The 18,465-nt window shown below is 35.6% G+C and overlaps 1 protein-coding gene across 2 annotated transcripts; it reads right to left on the bottom strand.

Moving 5' to 3' along the window:
* Positions 1-3,519: 3,519 nt before the first annotated feature.
* Positions 3,520-8,460, bottom strand: LOC126590140 (SNF1-related protein kinase regulatory subunit beta-3). Of its 2 annotated transcripts, XM_050255667.1 has the most exons (5): positions 8,293-8,460; positions 7,926-8,050; positions 6,031-6,087; positions 4,271-4,357; positions 3,520-4,196 (listed from the first exon to the last, which is right to left on the bottom strand). In XM_050255667.1, the coding sequence occupies exons 4-5, from the start codon at positions 4,295-4,297 to the stop codon at positions 3,870-3,872; spliced, it is 354 nt and encodes a 117-aa protein (XP_050111624.1). In that variant the 5' UTR covers positions 4,298-4,357; positions 6,031-6,087; positions 7,926-8,050; positions 8,293-8,460; the 3' UTR covers positions 3,520-3,869. The 2 variants fall into 2 exon arrangements, with proteins under 2 accessions (XP_050111624.1, XP_050111623.1); XM_050255666.1 differs by lacking the exon at positions 6,031-6,087.
* Positions 8,461-18,465: the final 10,005 nt, after the last annotated feature.

The raw sequence follows: 18,465 nt of genomic DNA, 5'->3' as shown, positions 1-18,465 counted from the left end.
TCGGATTCAAGTACTGAGAAAGCCTCTTAATAATCATGTTGCTAGAAATAACTTGCATATAACTGGAAGTATACAACATATTGAAAAGACAAAACTAAAGCAAAGAAGGTCGGGCAAGGTTAAACCTTATCGGGTAAGGTTGCTCATCTTGCAGGTCCCTATCTTTGTAGTTTTGTCAAATGTCTGAAAGCTTAGAGGGGTAGAGAGAGAGAGATTACAAAAGATGAATCGATACTACAGCAAGGTTGAACAAGGTAGCAGAGCTATTAAAAAAGGTTGAAGAGAGGGTTATCCCGAAAAGGATGGAGGTTTATCCCGAAAGGGATGAAGGTTGACTACAGCTTTGTTTTGAAGGCAAATCTGGCTTTGAGCAGAGTTTGTGCTTGCATTTGTTTATTTGATTGAGTGTCCTTAATCCTTGATTTTCTTTCTTCTTATATAGACAACTCGGCTTGGCCTTTGATAGCAGCAGCTTTGCCCGAATGCGGTTTGAGGGTGATGACTCATCAGCTATTTTACATGTAATGCCACCATAAAGTACTTTATGGGCTGTGTAGCTGACCAGCCTACACCACTTGGCCTTTGGGTAGGTAAGCAAGTGGTCTTCATGAGCTGCATCAAGTCAGAAAAGGCCTTCTCCTGCCTTCTGGGCTTCGGCTATCTTCCCTTTCGGGCCTCCTTTTGAGCCAACTCCTTTCTTGAGCCCAAAGTTCAAGTTTTGATCCAAACAACTTGGAAATGTTTTTGCCAACCTGTCGATTTTTGTGCCCATTGTTGACAGATGCATCACATCTTATTAATCTCCTTTTTGCTAGTTTGATGGGATTTGGATTCTCTCTTGAGCTTAGGAGGTTGAGCCTCCTAAGAAAAGCATATGGATCATTGGATTTTGATTCAACGATTATAATTATTATAATTTTTAGAGGACATTTCTATTTATAGCCATTGAATCAAAATTCAACGGCTCGTATGCTTTGCGCAAGAGGCTCAACCTCTTAAGCTCAGAGAGGATTCAAATCCAGTTTGATGGCACTCTGGATGTTGCATTGTTCACTGTCAATAATTGTTGATTTTTTTTAAGTGATATATTTATTAATAAGATATATAGAAAAAAATTACTTATATAGGGGAAATATATTCATGTCATACATTTTAATTTTTTCAATTTGACATTAGAACTTGTCAAATAATAGAAAAAATTACTTATATAGGGGAAATATATTCAAGTCAAACATTTTAATTTTCTCAATTTGACATCAGAACTTGTCAAATAATAGAAAAAATTACTTATATAGGGGAAATATATTCATATCAAACATTTTGACATAACATATTGCTAAACTGTTAATCCACTGAAGGGTACATATAATCGTGCATGCTAGTTATTAGGCACTGATAATGCTTCATCTCATTTTGCGTCACTAATGTAAATGAATATCAATTGTTCTTTGTTTCAATGATGACTTATTGATTAGTATATAGTTTAACATATGTGTGACCATGTGAGCCTTATATTTTGACATGTACCAATAATCTATTGCAACTTGCAAGTTTAAGATGGCCAAAATGCAGATATTTTAAGCAAAAACATACATGTTCTGCAATTTGCAAGTCAATCAAGGGCTAATGAGATGGATGACCTTTGACATCCATTATAATTCATCACATAAGTAATATTTATATTAAGTTGCCTTACTCGTTATGTATACTAACAATTATCAAAATGTGAATTATTGGACAATTATGGCCCACAAAACTCCTACTTATAATTCCCAGATGACAGGTCAAAGCTTTCATCGCTTCTGATCGCAAACTATACGATTTTTTTAAACATTTACGGGTCGGTTGCTCGAAATGTTTGATGGATACACACAAAATATAATTTATTATGCAACACTTAACCTTTCAATTGCTCATAGGGTTCTCTGAGGTTGTTGTTTTTTATTTTTTTATTTTCCTAAAGGGGCTTTGGACAACGCGATTTGGTATTGTTTTATTGGAATTTGTTGGCCATGCGTCGGAGGGATCTGTAAATGTGGCCCTTATTGTTTGTTTAAGAGATACGAAAAAACAGTTGTGTTTTGGCGGCCATGGCATATTATAAGAGCTTTTTTGTATTTTGATAAGAACTGTCTATGATAAGTCCATGCATGGATTTGTCAGATCCTACAAGTGAAAGATAATGAATGTTGCCCGATATCTTTGTTAGTTGGTCTTCCATCGATAAATCCAATAATTCCACGTCATCTGAATTGATATGTATTTCTTGAATAAGAAAACAATGAAACATATAATTCCACTTATATTTTTTTATATCATTATATATATATACACACACACACACATAGATATGTCTTCAAACATATGAAATGAAAAGCGCATGCAGGTTATCCAAGATAAATAAGGGCTTGTGATTGAGTAGAATAATTAAAAAGGGGAGAATAATGGTGGATGATGGTTTATAATTTAATTAACAAGGCATTATAGACTTAAACGGATTAGCACTTGTCATATTTGGATTCATTTACAATCTAACTATTGGATCCAAACGGTATTTAGATTATCAGATCTAACTTCTGATTCACATACGATATTCATCAAATTCGAATCTTTATCGATGTTCATTTATTTCGAAATTCGAATCATTATGTCTAAGCTCCCTTAATCGTAATCACTCCTAATCGGTATTGCTACAAATCTCTCTAACCTCTTGGTATTGTGTAGTGTGCCCCTTGACATGCGTGACCTCTTGGTTACGTTGACATGCTTGTGCTATATACGTCCTTAATGATTTCTTAATAAATTCTTATTACCTTAAAAAACAAAAAAACAAAAAAAGTCAGTTACGCAAAGTATAATATTTATGAAGTAATAATTTGGATCATAATAATTATTATCGGACTGGATCAACTTAATCCATTTATAATCGGATTTTCGAACCGCTTGAATAAAACCATTTGAGTAGTTAGGTTTCGGTTTCGGTTTCGGTTTTGAGTTTTACACTAAATGGATAAAACCAAAACCAAACAAAAACAAACCGCTCGAACTGATTTTATTTGGATAGTTTGAATGATTCAGACGGTTTTTCTTGCACATCCTTAATTCCTTTTGCATAAGCACATGACCAGCCAGTTTGTGCATTTCTAAATGCATCTCAAACATTCACATCTAAAAATAGAAAATATATATGATACAAGAAGAGCACACTTACAAGGGCTAGGACATCGTGCATACTATTGTAACCAAATTTGAATCATCTTCCCGTCGATTATAGTAGTTTATAATATCATTAGAATCATCTTCCCGTAGATTATAGTAGTTTATAATATCATTAATAAAATTTAAAACCAATCTAATAATGGAAACCCATCCATAATGAATGTATTACAATAAACCTCTTACTTCCCCCATTTTGCATGGATAGGTATAGACAGTAGGAGTTGACTACTGACATTACCAAAACAATTGGAGCACAGAATAAAACAAATGAATTATATGCATGGGAGATGAGGCTTCTAGTTTTAGGTCAAATACATATATATTACCAACAATTGAATGCATGTTCCTGCAAGAGTTGCATATATCATTCAACCATATGATATGCAAATACAAGGAGAAGGCTTCCTTATCTGTATAAAGCAGGCATTTTGTATTCACAAATGCAATCAAATGATCCTAATCACTTCAAATAAACAATTCTCGCATGAGATCATAACCTAACCAGCAAACTCCACAGTATAGCGAGTCTACGCTGAAGAATACATCAAGTCTACAAAGAAATCGGAAGAAATCAAACCTAATTTCATAAGCTTCTGTGAGGAAATAAGTATCTTTCACCGCTAATGTAGGTGTATTCTAGTGTTCAATTTCTAACTGCTGGTGGTCCCACTTCTTTGAACTGGTTTGTAAAGCACAACTGAAACAAATTTTGAACGAAAGCGATGAGTGAACCCAAGTGCGACCACAGAGCGCGGGGTCTCCCGGTTCTCAATGTAAAGATGGTTGAGTGTCACATTTTGCGGTGCTGGAAGGGTTCCGGCAGTGTCTGCACTTGCTGGGTAGCTAAGTAATGTCTGTTGCAGATGTGGAGGGACAAGAGGTGGATCCCGTGCCTCGTCTTCATTCCCAGGGTACACGTTGTTGTAACTTGCATCGGGTGATCTTAAAACTTCGAATCCTGCAACAGTTGCTTCATCCTGCACATAAAGTTTTAAGGTTGCCCTATTTTATTTGAGTAGAAAATAAAAACATTAAGGTTCCGAAGGCTTACATAATCATCACCAAATGAGTTGTTCATTTTGAAACGGGAACTAGCAGACACAAGATCATCAACAGAGGAAGTTTATAGACTAATAACCTGAAAGAAAGTAGTTTACTTCCATGAGAATCATAGATACACAGAGGAAGGTTATGAACAAATAGGAGTATAATTGCACACCAAGAAGAAAGCCAGGAAATTCTACCGTTTACTGCAAAATGTTAAAATCCAGGACAAACAACACAATGGCTATGGAACCCATGTATATTACCCAATTTTCACTTTCTGATACCAAGGAAATTCAATCTGATATAGCTATAAAGAAAATTAGAAATCCCAATTTGCATAGTCAAAATCCTTTCAGCTTTATATACAACATGGTGTTAATCTCTGAACCATATAATTTATTTTACTTTAAATGGAGCCACAACAAAATGAAACTAATGGATAATTTTGTAAATTATAACAAGATAATAAGACTTGCTCTGCGTCATTTACCATACAACTTCTTTTCCGATTCCAACTTATCACAAGGCAAAAGAATAGGAAGCTGGAAACCAAATCTCGGAGAAAAACAATCACTAAAATTATAGAGATGTAACCAGGAAGCCTCAGTTACTTAATGAGGATTAAACAAGTCAGAGATAGAGTGATAAGGGGAGGTGTGGGTTGGGGGTGGGGGCGGTCCTAGGATACGGAGTGTTGAGGGGCGGGGGCAGTCCTAGGATATGGAGTGTTGAGGGGTGGGGACGTTGCTGGAAAAGAGAAGCGTTAGGTTGGTGTTTTTTTATTAAGTTTTAGTTTTATTTAATCATAGATAAAAAAGAATGTGCCCTTCAAAAATATAGTTTAGGACATAAAAGCTAACAGAACTAATGGAACGGACCAACATCAACTGGAATCAAGTTGAAGGATCAGAGTAAACTACTATTCGAGTTCAAGGACGAAAATGCAACTGAAGGTATAAATCAGGAACCATAGCTACAACTCTGCTGTCAACTTCTTTACATAAATATAAGGTAAGTTATAAAGTACAATAATAAAGACTTTTCTATAATAATAAACCACAATAATATGTGCATCATTTCTTCCATCCAGAAGTGGAGAATGCCTAAATTAAACAAATAAAGCAAGGCACATGTGTCCATCATTTGAATAGCATGAATTATGAATACATATAAGATTTATGGATAGATAGGGTTTAGAAATTAAGTTTTGAGGAACAGGATAAAGGATTTAAAGGAATAACCCAATGCCTCAAGGTATCTTGTCCGATTAGTAAAAGAAGGATGAAAACAAAATTAGAGGACATATAAATAAAACTTTGGTGATCACACCCATGGTTTACTTGGCTCAAGAAACCAGGGAAAGAGGGGAATTATGCCCCCCAGAGGAGCTTTACCTCTTATGAAGGAATTTTCTTTGTTGAACTCTGAAACTTTGAAACAAAACAGACCGCTGGCATTGGTACACAATCACACCCACATTTGCAATGGTAGTTACAATTTCGAACTTGTGGAAATTTCTATAGCCATAAATCCTAATTTATGAAAGACCAAATTTGGAAACAAATCCGAACTGAAGAAAGAACCCCAAGGTCACTAGGACATCCCATCCAAGCAAATACCAGATAAAAAGAAAAGTGAAACAACTGCATATTAAAAGTTTCTTTGTGTTAAAAGAAAGAAAAGAACAGTAAAATCCCCTTTTCAGTAAGGTTTCTCATCATCAGACTTAACCCAAATCAACACTTGAATCTATCCATTTCTCACCCTCTAAAAGTCTTCAAAGGATGCAGCGATGGACTTCGCTCATCACTGGCACTGCTTCTGAAATAGTGAGGAAGGGAAAAACTTTAATCTTGCTACATAGAATATTCTACAAAAGAAATCACCACACATAGGCCTTCTCCAGAATGCGCAAATTTTGAAAAGACAGTGTATGAAAACTCAGAAAATCATACAGATAAAAAATGAAATGAACTGGAATCAGATTCCAGTCATGAAGAGTCTGCTGTGGCCCCACTATTTCTGAGCTGATTCAACTTCATAATTTTGTCTGCAAAGACTGAAGGTGCATGTCTCTTTCAGCTGTTTGGCTTGACTGGCAAGCTGCTATCTCTTAGTTTTGTTGTGGGAGAGCCTCATAGTTGGTTTTCATCATTTTTATTTTTTATTTTTTTGTAGTGGTCTCCTTAAACATTGCTTCTGTTTTGTAATTTTGTTCCGTTTGTTTGTAATAAAACGTCTCATTCTCAATAAAAGACAGAAGGTGCATAGATGCCAACTTTCAAGAGCTTAGCCCAACTATAAATGTTACATACAAAATTTCAATAAACAAATAACTGTAAGAGTTGATCATAAAAACATTCTTCCCTTAGTCAGATAAAAAGTCTTAAACAAATCTCTCACTAGCTTCTTATATCGCCCAGGTACAAAGCATTTCTGTGTTGTTTTAGACAAAATTCATTGATGCGCAGTAGGCATTGCCTCAAACGTGCACTTTAGCAACACATATTCATTTAAAAATAAGTATATAAGGCCTAGTTTCAGCATTGAGAAAGCTTTAGTTCAATTAGAAAACTCTTAAGCAGTTAAGAAAGGGAAAAGCATTTACTTTTTCTACTTCTTTTGAGATACAATAAAGCAGTTCTTTATAAAATAGATACAGAAGAAACTAGACTAGACATTCAGTGGTTGCATTAAGCTAACACAAGTAGATCGCAATAGAAGGAATGAAGGATGCAGAAAAAATGATGGAAAGTTCATAGAGTTATACAGGGACCTTGACAAAGAGAGCGCACACAATACTCAAACAAACACACAGGTACACTTAACCAAATAATATTGATAAGCAATACACTACACAAAAATCTACACAGATTTCCATATGAAATCTTCTAGCTGACTGCATCACATTGTATATCCTGCCATTTTCCCTTTCATATTTTATTATACTCTTCATTACCAAGTTACCAATGATGAAAGACTCAACATTAAGAAAGCAAAACAAAACTTATGGAGCAATTATTCTAAACTATTACCCCAAACCCTCCACTTAAATCATCTTTATAGCGTAAATATATGACAAAACACACAGACAGTAAGCTCATAAACAACAAGGTATTCACTACAATCTAGAATTCTTGGTGCACACTAAATACAAAAATTTTGAAAGTCCTAAAACTTCAAGGCCAAACATCTAACACAATTTACAATTGAAAAGACATCTTTGAGCCGAAATGAATGCAGAACAAACACACAAACTCACACACAACCGCCAAAAATAGAATTCCTTGAACTAAAGCTAACCTAAACATCCTCAGGAATAGATGCTTTTCTCTAAGGATGGAAACCATTTTGACGTGGCGTTTTCAAGGGTATGCATGCGAAATCGAATAATGGCATTTCCTTTTCTAGTTCCGCCATACTAGCATTCATCGGCATCTATTGTTACAAATTGAAAGATGAATCTTATTCTTCCTCTTGTTTTAACTATTTTAACATCTACGTCATACATTATTTCTTATATATGAATTGCAAAAACGAAAGAGGAACCCTCCTGCTGGGTTTATATCTCAATACTATCAAAGGGGGAAAATCCATAAGATTAATCGACCACACCAAATATCAATATGCTAAAATTACATTTCCAATAAGAGACTTACCTGATTGGACTAAAGCTCCAACCTTTAATCACCAATCTATAGCTTCTCAGTGCCACTTTCCTCTTGAAACCAATATGCAGAACAATCAATCCACAATAAGTATTTTTGCAGGCCCAACACTTAATCTGAAAAAATCAGGCAAACCCAGACAGAATCAAAGGCAACCCATCAGATATTTTACCAAAACCGAACTACCCAATAATCTAAAGGCTGCAAATTTCATGGTTAAATCCTCAAAGTAAATGAAAAAACATTAAAGCAGAGCAAACCCAGTTTGGGAATAAGTTCAATTCAGTCGCATAAAAGAAGACCCACAATGGGATTTCGAGGTAAAAGCAAACTAGAAAGCATCCAAGAAAATCTTTACCAGGCGAACAGAGAAAAGATTGAAACTTTATAGTGGAAAAGTTTGAAAAGCGGGGCGGGGGCTGTTGGTTGGAGGAAATGGCTGCAGGAAATCCAGCTCGAGGGACTTTCTTCCAGGAGGTTCCGCTAGGAAAAACAAAAATTTCAAAACAAAACAGAAACATGCTTTTCTTGGTTTTTTCTCTCCTATTTTTAATACGAAAAGAGAAATTACACTACAAAACTTCTTACGATGGCTATTCTCACTATCTTATTTATTATTATTAAAGTTTAAATTTTAAAATTTGTGTAGTAAATAGATACAAATGTCAAACTTTAATTACCACCAATTGAGGTGGTGAGCAAAATGCACCCTCGGACTTCACCCCAAAATTTAGAAGAAAGATAATGCTAAAAAAACTATATATTTAAATCATATTTTACAATCCATATAACGTGATTGTTGACAATTAAATTATTGATTATTAATAAGAATTTAAGTTTGATTATTTCGCAACTTTTGTTCATTTCTTCGTTCCTTTTTCTATTTTGCAATATAAGAAATATCCCCATATTCTAAATAACACAGCTTTGAAACTTTTCATAATTGCAAATCCAAAAATTCAAAGTGTTAGTGTCTAAGGAGTCTCCTATAGCCCATTACGTGGTGTTCCGATTAGCAGCTTAGGAGGCTCAAGCTGTATTAAGCACGGTCACGACAAGCATGTTATGGACACTGAAACATGGCCCTATGATCCGGAAGTTTCAACACACCATTCGACTTCTAAAAAATTATACAACGTAAGGGTTGTGAATTTTTCAAACTTGGGCTATATACCATTCAAGGGAATAATTGAATGAGCGATTCGAAAATTATCCGAGTGATGTCTCTAAACTTCAATCTCGAGTACAATTACTTCTATCCCGGACCAGCGTACTAAGTCAAGTGCATTATGCAGCACCCTGTGTCTAATGTAGTTTCGAATGAGGCATCCAGACTAGAAAATTCTCAAGAGGAATTTTATTCCAATGGAGCTTGGAAGTGCCTTAACTAAGCTAGCTTTGTGTAGTCCGATCAAAATCGCCTAGGTACGATGCATAGGGTATGACAAAAGGATTCCAAGGGTGTTTCCAACCCACATGTAAGCGGCCAAGTTCCTAATGAACTTTTGTTTAAGATTCACTAGGGACGAACACACAGTTCGAACTAAGAAGGAATCCCTTTCTTGGTAGCACATTGCAACTATTAAAATCCATAAACCCAAAATAGGTCAAGGTGAACAAACAAATGGGCATAAAGCCATGATGAAAAGAAGTTCATAACTACACTAAGAATCGAAGACCATTCCAGGTACATCCTAGCATTTTCTTATCCTTAATTCAATCAATGCATTAAAGCAAGTTCGGAGTAAGGTGGTACTCTGATTATTGCAATCAAAATCTTTATAAACATAAAGTTTGGGAAGAAATTTTTTTTCGAACAAGGGCATCTTAGAGCTTTGTTCCGGCCTACAAGCTTACTAGTGTTTCTCTCTGTTACTTACTACTCCGTAGTTATTCTACTTCAAAAAGATTGTCTAATTGAACTATATTCCACAACGTGAAAGTAAAAAATTGGAAAGTCCTAAGTAATATACCTTAACATGCTTAAAGATATGAGTATAACTACTTAACAAAAGAAATAATATGTAGGGAATCTAGTGAGATTAAATATAAATTCAAAAGCAACCTAAGTCTCGTGACTCGGGCAAAGTGTTCATTTTTAGGAAAAGACAAGCGCCCTACTTGGTAGAAAATTGTCTAAAAACACTGAAAGTAAAACCTACGACAACGTTCCTCCATCCGAGTCAATCTCCACAACAACAACTTTTCCTTTCATCGCGGCAACTAGGTCTTCTGGGGCATTGATATTAACAGATGGCATGACTTTTAGATCTTCCCTAAGATCGAAGCTGGACCCAGTATCATCGGAATTCCAATTCTGAGATTTCATCCTCCAGGTGAGTAGGGAAAGGAAAGGTGGCCTTCTACACTTCGGCCATTATAGGGCGAGTAACTCAACCATCCTTATGCTCCTGCCATGCATAGTCGGTAACATACCCTCGATCGTAGCACTCAGAGTATCTTAATTCGATGCTTCCTGGACAGTTGAATGAATCTTCACTAGCTCCGTCTCATTCTTGTCCTTTGTTTGCTAGAGTGCTTAGGCATGCGCATTCTCCTTCAACTCCGGCTAGCGGCGTAATATCTCTAATTCTAATTGGAGAATGGTGCAATCCACATCCAAGGAACTTTGTTCTGCTACTAACAACACCCGCTCCGCCTCGGCCATGTCTCTCTCCAATACCTATTCCTCCTCAACTCTTGCTATAGCTATAATTCCTCGATGATTATAGACAACGTAGCCTTAAGGTCATTCACCTTAATCTCCTCAAAGGTAGCCTGATCAATCAACTTGTTCATTTCCACCTTGTGGGCTTCTGTTACAGTTTACTGGTTCGCAAACACCTTTACCAACTCTGCAGACCTCTCTTGCAGTTGTCTCTCGAATTGGGCCTTGCCTTCCTTATAGTTATAGGCCACTTTGAGCTAGCGAATTTTCTCCGTTAGCTTAGAAAATCTGATTTTGTCCATACATAAGCCTATTTGTTACAAGTGTAAGAGAATTACGCAAGCATGTAGAAAACTAAGTTTCACAAAAAAAGAAATGAAGAAATGGATAACCACATATTGGCTCTCATGTAATTCATGATAAAGTCCTTGAAGGATGAGCGAACTTCTCTGAAGTCTGTCGGAACAACGACTGCTCGGAGCAACACTTGAGCATGTTTTGTGTTGTGAAGTCTACTAGCATTAGCAAGAAGTGCAATGCAATCCTTCTAAGCGGGCTTAATGAATATAGGAGGCTGGATTGATCGTTCAACAACGAGCACAGCTGTAGAAGAAGAACCCCTCACTCCAACAAAAGTAGAGGATGACCTAGCCAAGCTTCTTATCAGGCGATGTAGAGGAATTAGAGCAGGATGAGGTCTAGGAATAAGAATTTCATTTGGAATTGAAGATGTAATAAATTGTTGTTGTTATTGCTGATGTTGAGGCTACTCATGTTGTTGTTGTAGTAACTGTTCTTGTAGCTGTATTGGTGATTGTCGAGATAGATGATCTTTTTATTGATGTTTCTGCTGTTCTGCAGCTTTGCAAACCAGGTTCACATAGGGGTCAATAAACCCCCACACATCCGCTCAGAGAAGTTCAATCTACCTTCTTGATATTTTCCTTTCTCTACAAAATTCCAGAATCTCTTCCTTTAGTAGACTTTCTCTTTTAGAGTGCCTCCACTTCAAACTTTTTCACGGCAACGTCAGACCTCTTTCTCTTCTTGACGTTATTAGGGCTTATCCATAATGGCTGAATTAGACCTGTAAACGGGTCGGGTTGAACCCGACCCGTTAAGTTAACGGGTTATCCGAACTCAATCCGTTAAGTTAACGGGTCACCCGACCCGTTAAGCTAATGAGTCACCCGTTAACAATTATTATTATTTTTTTTTGCATAAAGTTTATTTTTTATTATTAAGACTTTACTAAAATTACTAAAATATCCTTAACTAACGGGTGTTAACGAGTCTAACGGGTTGACCCAAAGTGACCCGTTATTTAACGGATTGTTAACGGGTTCACCCGTTAGCGACCCGACCCATTAAACATCCATCCAAATACAAATATTAACGGGTTTGGTCGGATCGGGTTGACGGGTTGGGTCCAAAATGCCAGGCCTAGGCTGAATGATTGAAAATTTGGAGTAGTGTCTACAATGGCATTATGGCAATGCTCTCTAAGTTAATCATGAGCAATCAACCACCTACAATTGCGGTGCTCCGCATGGATGACCTTGAAAGCTCGATCGATTAACTCCGGTTGCCAGAGTCCAATATTCTTCATGTCATTGCTTAGCTGAAGATTAATCGAATAAGTGTTCCTAACACGAATGGTAGTAATGTCGCACTTCTAGTTTCCATAGACGACAAAGACATCCTTGTTAGACTTGGCAATTTTTTACACGACATATAAACGACATGAAAATAACGAGTTTCAGGTCAACACTATAACTAATCGGGTTGTTATCGGGTCACCTGACAACGACCCATTAATAACGGGTCCTTATCAGGTTTACACAAGGGTGATACGCAGGTTACCGTTTCGACATGTTAAGAAAAAAGTTACTTTGATGATTTTGATTTTTTAAACTACTAAGAAAAACTTATATATGTGTATATTGTATGTATTATTGTAATATTATTCTATATAAATTTTTTTTTAAAAATTAAGTTTTATTTGTTTTCTTATTTTTATAGTATACTATAGGCAAAGAGTGAGACTAAAAAAATTATAAAACACATTTATGTACTAAAAAAAATTATAAAACACATTTTAAATAAAAAATATCAAGTAATTAAAAATACCAAACACATTAAAAAATTTATAATAATTAATTTACAATTGCGAAAAATGTAAAATAAAATATGTAAACACTCATGATTGCATCATCTAAGCTTTGAGGATGACTATATTGTAGTTGGAATTTTTAAAACCATACAAACCCTGAGAAATAGTATTTTAAGGGAGTTCAAAATGAATTTTATTCATAATTATTAATGTACAAGTTTGAAAAATATAAAAGACAAATTGTTTTTGTTTTTAATGTTTTGAAGTAATATTTATGTGACAACGTGGTACGAATATACTAGTTTAGTATTATGTTTTTCAATTTTTTGTTTTTTGGTCAAATTATGTTTTTCATTTTCATTATTTATTGATATAAAATATATTTTCCTTAATGCGTAACAGGTCAGGTCATATTACTTGATAATTTTAACAAGTCGATTTCGAGTCGGGTCATATTACCGGTTTACTTTAATGGGTGTTACACGACACAACATGACATGAATGTCAGGTCTAATCCTTGTACCAGCTCTTATCGTATTGAGGAAAATCAGTAATATAAGTTGGCCACATAAGGCTAAGCTTGATTGGAAGAATTAATGGCCATCTGAACTTTTTCGCTTGGAATTGAGCATGCAAAATTTTTGAAGCCCCAAGTCTACTCCATACCATTCATTCAGTAGCTCAAGGCAAGTGATGATCCGATTAGACGCAGGAGTCAGATTACAGAGGCCAATGTTGTCATGATTCCCTTCATAAGAGCAAATAAAGAAAACTTCAGACCTAAGTCCAAATACTAGGGGTGGATGTACAAGGACGCTTAGGATATGAAGATTCAGGCAAAGTTGGCAGAGTATTATAGTCGGCCTCTGACCAGACTTTGCATCCATTTAGAAGATTCCAACCCATGGGAATCGACAATATCTCATTCTTTTTTGCCACTTCCTAACCATTTGAGGGTCTTAGAGTGAATCATAGTTAGCAGCAGGGGCATGAAGAACACTTAAAGAAGCAACATCTTCTCGATTCAAAGTGGGTTTTCTTAAAAAAAAAAGAAAAAGAAATTGAGGTGTGAAGTTTCATACGAAGAAGGCAATAGCAATGGAGAAATTTCTTAGCTAAAGGTTAGGGCTTGGATACTTTGAAAAGTGAAAAGGACAAAAAAAAAATTGAAGATATTTGTGCAATATATTTTGGAATCATCTTACCTTGAATCCAGATCATCTTACCTTGGTATCAACTTGTCACTTCCTAACCATTTGAGGGTCTTAGAGTGAATCATAGTTAGTAGCAGGGGCATGAAGAACACTCAAAGAAGCAACATCTTCTCGATTCAAAGTGGGTTTTCTAAAAAAAGAAAAAGAAATTGAGGTGTGAAGTTTCATACGAAGAAGGCAAGAGCAATGGAGAAATTTCTTAGCTAAAGGTTAGGGCTTGGATACTTTGAAAAGTGAAAAGGACAAAAAAAAATCAAAGATATTTGTGCAATATATTTTGGAATCATCTTACCTTGAATCCAGATCATCTTACCTCGATATCAACAAATCTGACGACCAAAATTAATTAGGAAGATAAAGACAGTTCCTCGTTCTCCGTGCACATACAACTATGATATTTACATCATTGTGACATTTATGGCACAACTTTCAAGATTGCATGTCTGAATCCAGAACGTCTCAACTATTTTGTAAGGATTATGAGGCTGAATTACCACATGTCAAGAAGAATTCAAAACGGTATGTATTCTGATTTACTCAAAAGCGTGGTCTTTTGATAGTTATCCATCCTCAAGGGGAACAACCCTTTAAGATACATGGTTATGGACATAGATTTAAAAATCGATAATCGTTTTTTTCATATCACGATATTTCGTGAGTATTCACTTAATTTTCGTTAATATATCGCGATAATATCGATATTATCGCGATATTATGGATATTATCGCGATATTATATATAATATCGTGAGATGAACCTAAAAATATTTGAAAAATTCTGAAAAGTCTCAAACATGCACATAAAGGGGTTCGAACCCCTCCCATCTAACTCCTTCAGCGACTTGACCACCATACCACTTACGTTTTTATGAAAACATGCTAAACTATTTATATATATGGTTTTGTTTTGAATTCTTTTTGCAAGAAACAAATTTGCACATATTCCAAATTTTTTGTGGTATTATATTTTAAATTGTGTCAATTAATTACTTAGTCAATGGCATGTGGTTTTTAATTTTTCTATTTTTTATTTGGTCACTTACATGTATGGTTGGAAAAAATTCCCGAAAATCCCAAACCAAACCGAAAAAGTCCCAAACCAAAACCATCCCGAAAAATACCGAAATTTTCGATATGGGATTGGTTTCCAAATCCCATTTGTTTGGTAATCCTGAAATCCCGAAAAATACCGAAGTATTCGGTTTCCTATTGACTTTTGGGTTTCGGTTCTTGAAAGTCATTGCTATGGTTGCTGACTACTCTTCACAATACACTTACTCTACACATAGTGATGATGAAGATAGTGAAAATTTTGAACCTCATAGGAACTCTATGTGGTACTTAGTCACTCATGTATCTTACCATGCAATGTATAAAGTGTAAAATATTGTACTAATTCATTATATATAAACGATTATGGTGTGTTTAAACTTCTTTCATTAATTATTATATATTTTCTACACTCACAATGTTTGCCAGCTCGCTATATAATCAACTTAAATCAGTTAAATTCATCATGCAATGCATTTCCTTCCAATTTTTTATGATAAATTAATAGATAATTGACTAAATAAACATCCTGTAAAGTTTCAATAAAAATTTCCAAGTTTTTCTTACAATTTCCGTGGTTTCCATGTAATTTTTATCGATATCGATATTATCCCGATATTTCCATCGATATTTCCGTGTTTTCGGACTACCGATATTACCGATATTTTCTTCCTTGGTTATGGACAATTGTGGGACTATTGATTTTTTAGGACCAAGTAAGGCGGATCGAAATAAGAATACCTCAAAGGTCTAGTCATGGGCTTAACATTTCCCATCTTAGAGTTGCATAGATGAATTAGCAATGCTAACATCATTCTGTTCCGGGCAGTGGGTGAAGTTCGTCGACTTCGTTGACCATGCCTGTTCCGCAAGATACGGAAACCTGATTCGGTATGGAATCAACCAAGTTTCCTATATTCTTGAAGATTCCTACAATCTAGGGATTTGACGTACACCACAAGTAATTGCACTCCTAAGAGGATACAATATCTACTCCCAGATATCCTCCGTGATTCTCACGGTTTAATACGAATTGTATATCCTAAAAAGGACTCTATCTCGATGGGTATAAATACACCATTTATAGTTAGTAAAGCAATTATCACATGTTGTGGTTGGCTCATATTTTGAGCTGGCAACAATGAAGTGACCTGTGTTTGCTTTCGGTGGAAATATCACATGGTATGGGCTGCATTGAAAGTTGCAAACAAGTGCTGCAAAGTAAAAGCAAAAGTGGGTTTGCTTTTGACTTTGGGAGCATTATGCAAGAAATGTGATGATGGCTTGGCCTTTATTTAATGCAAGGAAATACTTGCATTAGGTATGCTTGCCGAGGGAGAAGGCTTGCATTAAAAAGCATCCAAGGTGGAGAGAGCATTCGGCTCTCCCATGGGAAAGGTTGAACATGGGTTGAGAGAAAATTAAGAGAGCTAGAGTGAAAAGTATTCTAGTGAAAGAACTCTTGGGGTAGAGTGAGGCTCTTGGAAAATTCAATGAGTGAGTGTACAAGGGATTTGGGATTGAGTTATGTCGATTTAACTCATGTGTACTTGTACTGTTATTCTCATAATGAAGAGCAATATCTCTTCGGGGACGTAGGCAGGTTTTTTTCGAACCTTGTAAATTTCTTGGTGTCTTTATTTCTTGTATTTTATTCTATTCAACTGAGTGTGATTTGGTGAGGTTGTAATCTGAATCCCGTTTCCGCACTAACGAACGGGCCAAGGCTCAACATCACATACTATATTCTTTTGCATACTACTTGAGTTCCAAATATTTTTTACTAACTTTACCATCAGAGAGCCTTTGGCCGGCACCCTACCAGTGTTAAGGTTGCTTACGATTGTTTGCTAGTTTACAAGTAGTTGAGTTTGTGTATCTCCATCCTCGCGACGACGTATGAATTTGGTTCCAACATTGATGTTTGTGGATGATTATTCCAAAATGACCTAGGTTTACTTTCTAAGACAGAAATAAGAAGTTTTCTCAATATTCAAGAGGTTTCAAACTACGATAAAGTCAATTTGGTCTTAGAAGAGACAGACGCGGAAGGGGGAGTATACATCATCTAAGTTTGCACCATTTGAGGAGTTAAATATTGTAGTCTACTTAATAAATAGACATTCAACAACGGTGGTGGAAGGTAAGACACTATTTGAGTCATGAAGTGGCAGAAAACATTGAAGAACCATTTGAGAGTGTTTGGTTTAATCTACTTTGCTTATGCTCCTAGGAGATAAGACAAAAACTTGATGAGTCAAGTGAAGATGCATTTTTTTAGGCTATGGCTCACAAAAAAAGGGTATAGACTCTTACAATTTGAAGAAAAAAGAAATTTGTCATTTGTAGAGATGTTCTCTTTAGTGAAAAATCTCTAAGAGGAATATGTACCAATCAGATTTGAAAAAGAAAATCCACAAAATAAAATGGAAATTGAGGAAGTCCACAAACACATGTATCAGACAAACATTAGTGATTAAATACTATGTAATAGATAAGTATGTGATATGTTAGCATGAAAACTAGAAAGGATAAATTATAAGGAAAACTAATGAAAAGGGCTTGAAAACTATGAGTTTTAACGATAAGGACAAAATAAAGGGAAAATGAATAGTACCAGGATTGACTTTTTAGTATAAAAATGTGGTTTTTCGTTAAAGTGAACAGTACCAGGAGCTTTTCGTTAAAGTTCACTAAATTATAACTTCATTGACACTTTCACCCTGAAAGCACAAGTCTTATTGAATTACAGTAATACCAAGAAGAATGCATATGCTCATGGAGTCAAAACCGATAATAAATCTTCATCAGAAGGATTTCCATATCCTTTGTTTTGGTTAGTTCTTCCAGCGTACCTATCAATCGCACCAATACCTATACCAGCTTCTCTACACCCCTTCATCTTAATTAGGTGGCACGAGTAATGGTATCATCACCACCGAATGGGCTCAAACATGTAGCTCCATTAGATTCTTGTTCATCTTTTTCGTCATCATGTTCTTCACCTTCCTTTTCACCAATTGTCTCTATAAATTCTTACACCAAAAGCATCATCTATCAAGCCACGTCTTCCACCTTGAGTGTCACACATTTCCTTGGCAAAAGAAGAAGTATCACCACTCACAACATCTTCATAAATGACTTTCTCAACATTAAATCCTTTAGTATCAAGAATATGGACTACGATTGTGAATCAAAGTTTGCGGCTTCATTGTCCAGGTGAGTTGGCATAATCCATGCATGAATTGGATCATTGCCATTGTCCTCATTAGGTTAGCCTATAATTTCAAGAAAGTCTGTGGAATCATTTTTTGCAACCCATCTTCGACAACTTCATCTCGTAGCTTAAGCTTCATATTGATATAGCAATAAACAACCGTTTCTAATTGCTACAAAAAAATATATTAATCAATTTGATTAGTGATTAGACGACGAGTCCATGAAAAGTTTGGTTGATACAAGCAGTCATGTAGGTGACTTGCAATAT

Source organism: Malus sylvestris, chromosome 11 (genome assembly GCF_916048215.2).
Source record: "Malus sylvestris chromosome 11, drMalSylv7.2, whole genome shotgun sequence".
In the NCBI taxonomy this organism is placed as follows: Eukaryota; Viridiplantae; Streptophyta; class Magnoliopsida; order Rosales; family Rosaceae; genus Malus; species Malus sylvestris.
This window is presented reverse-complemented; position numbering and strand designations above follow the sequence as displayed.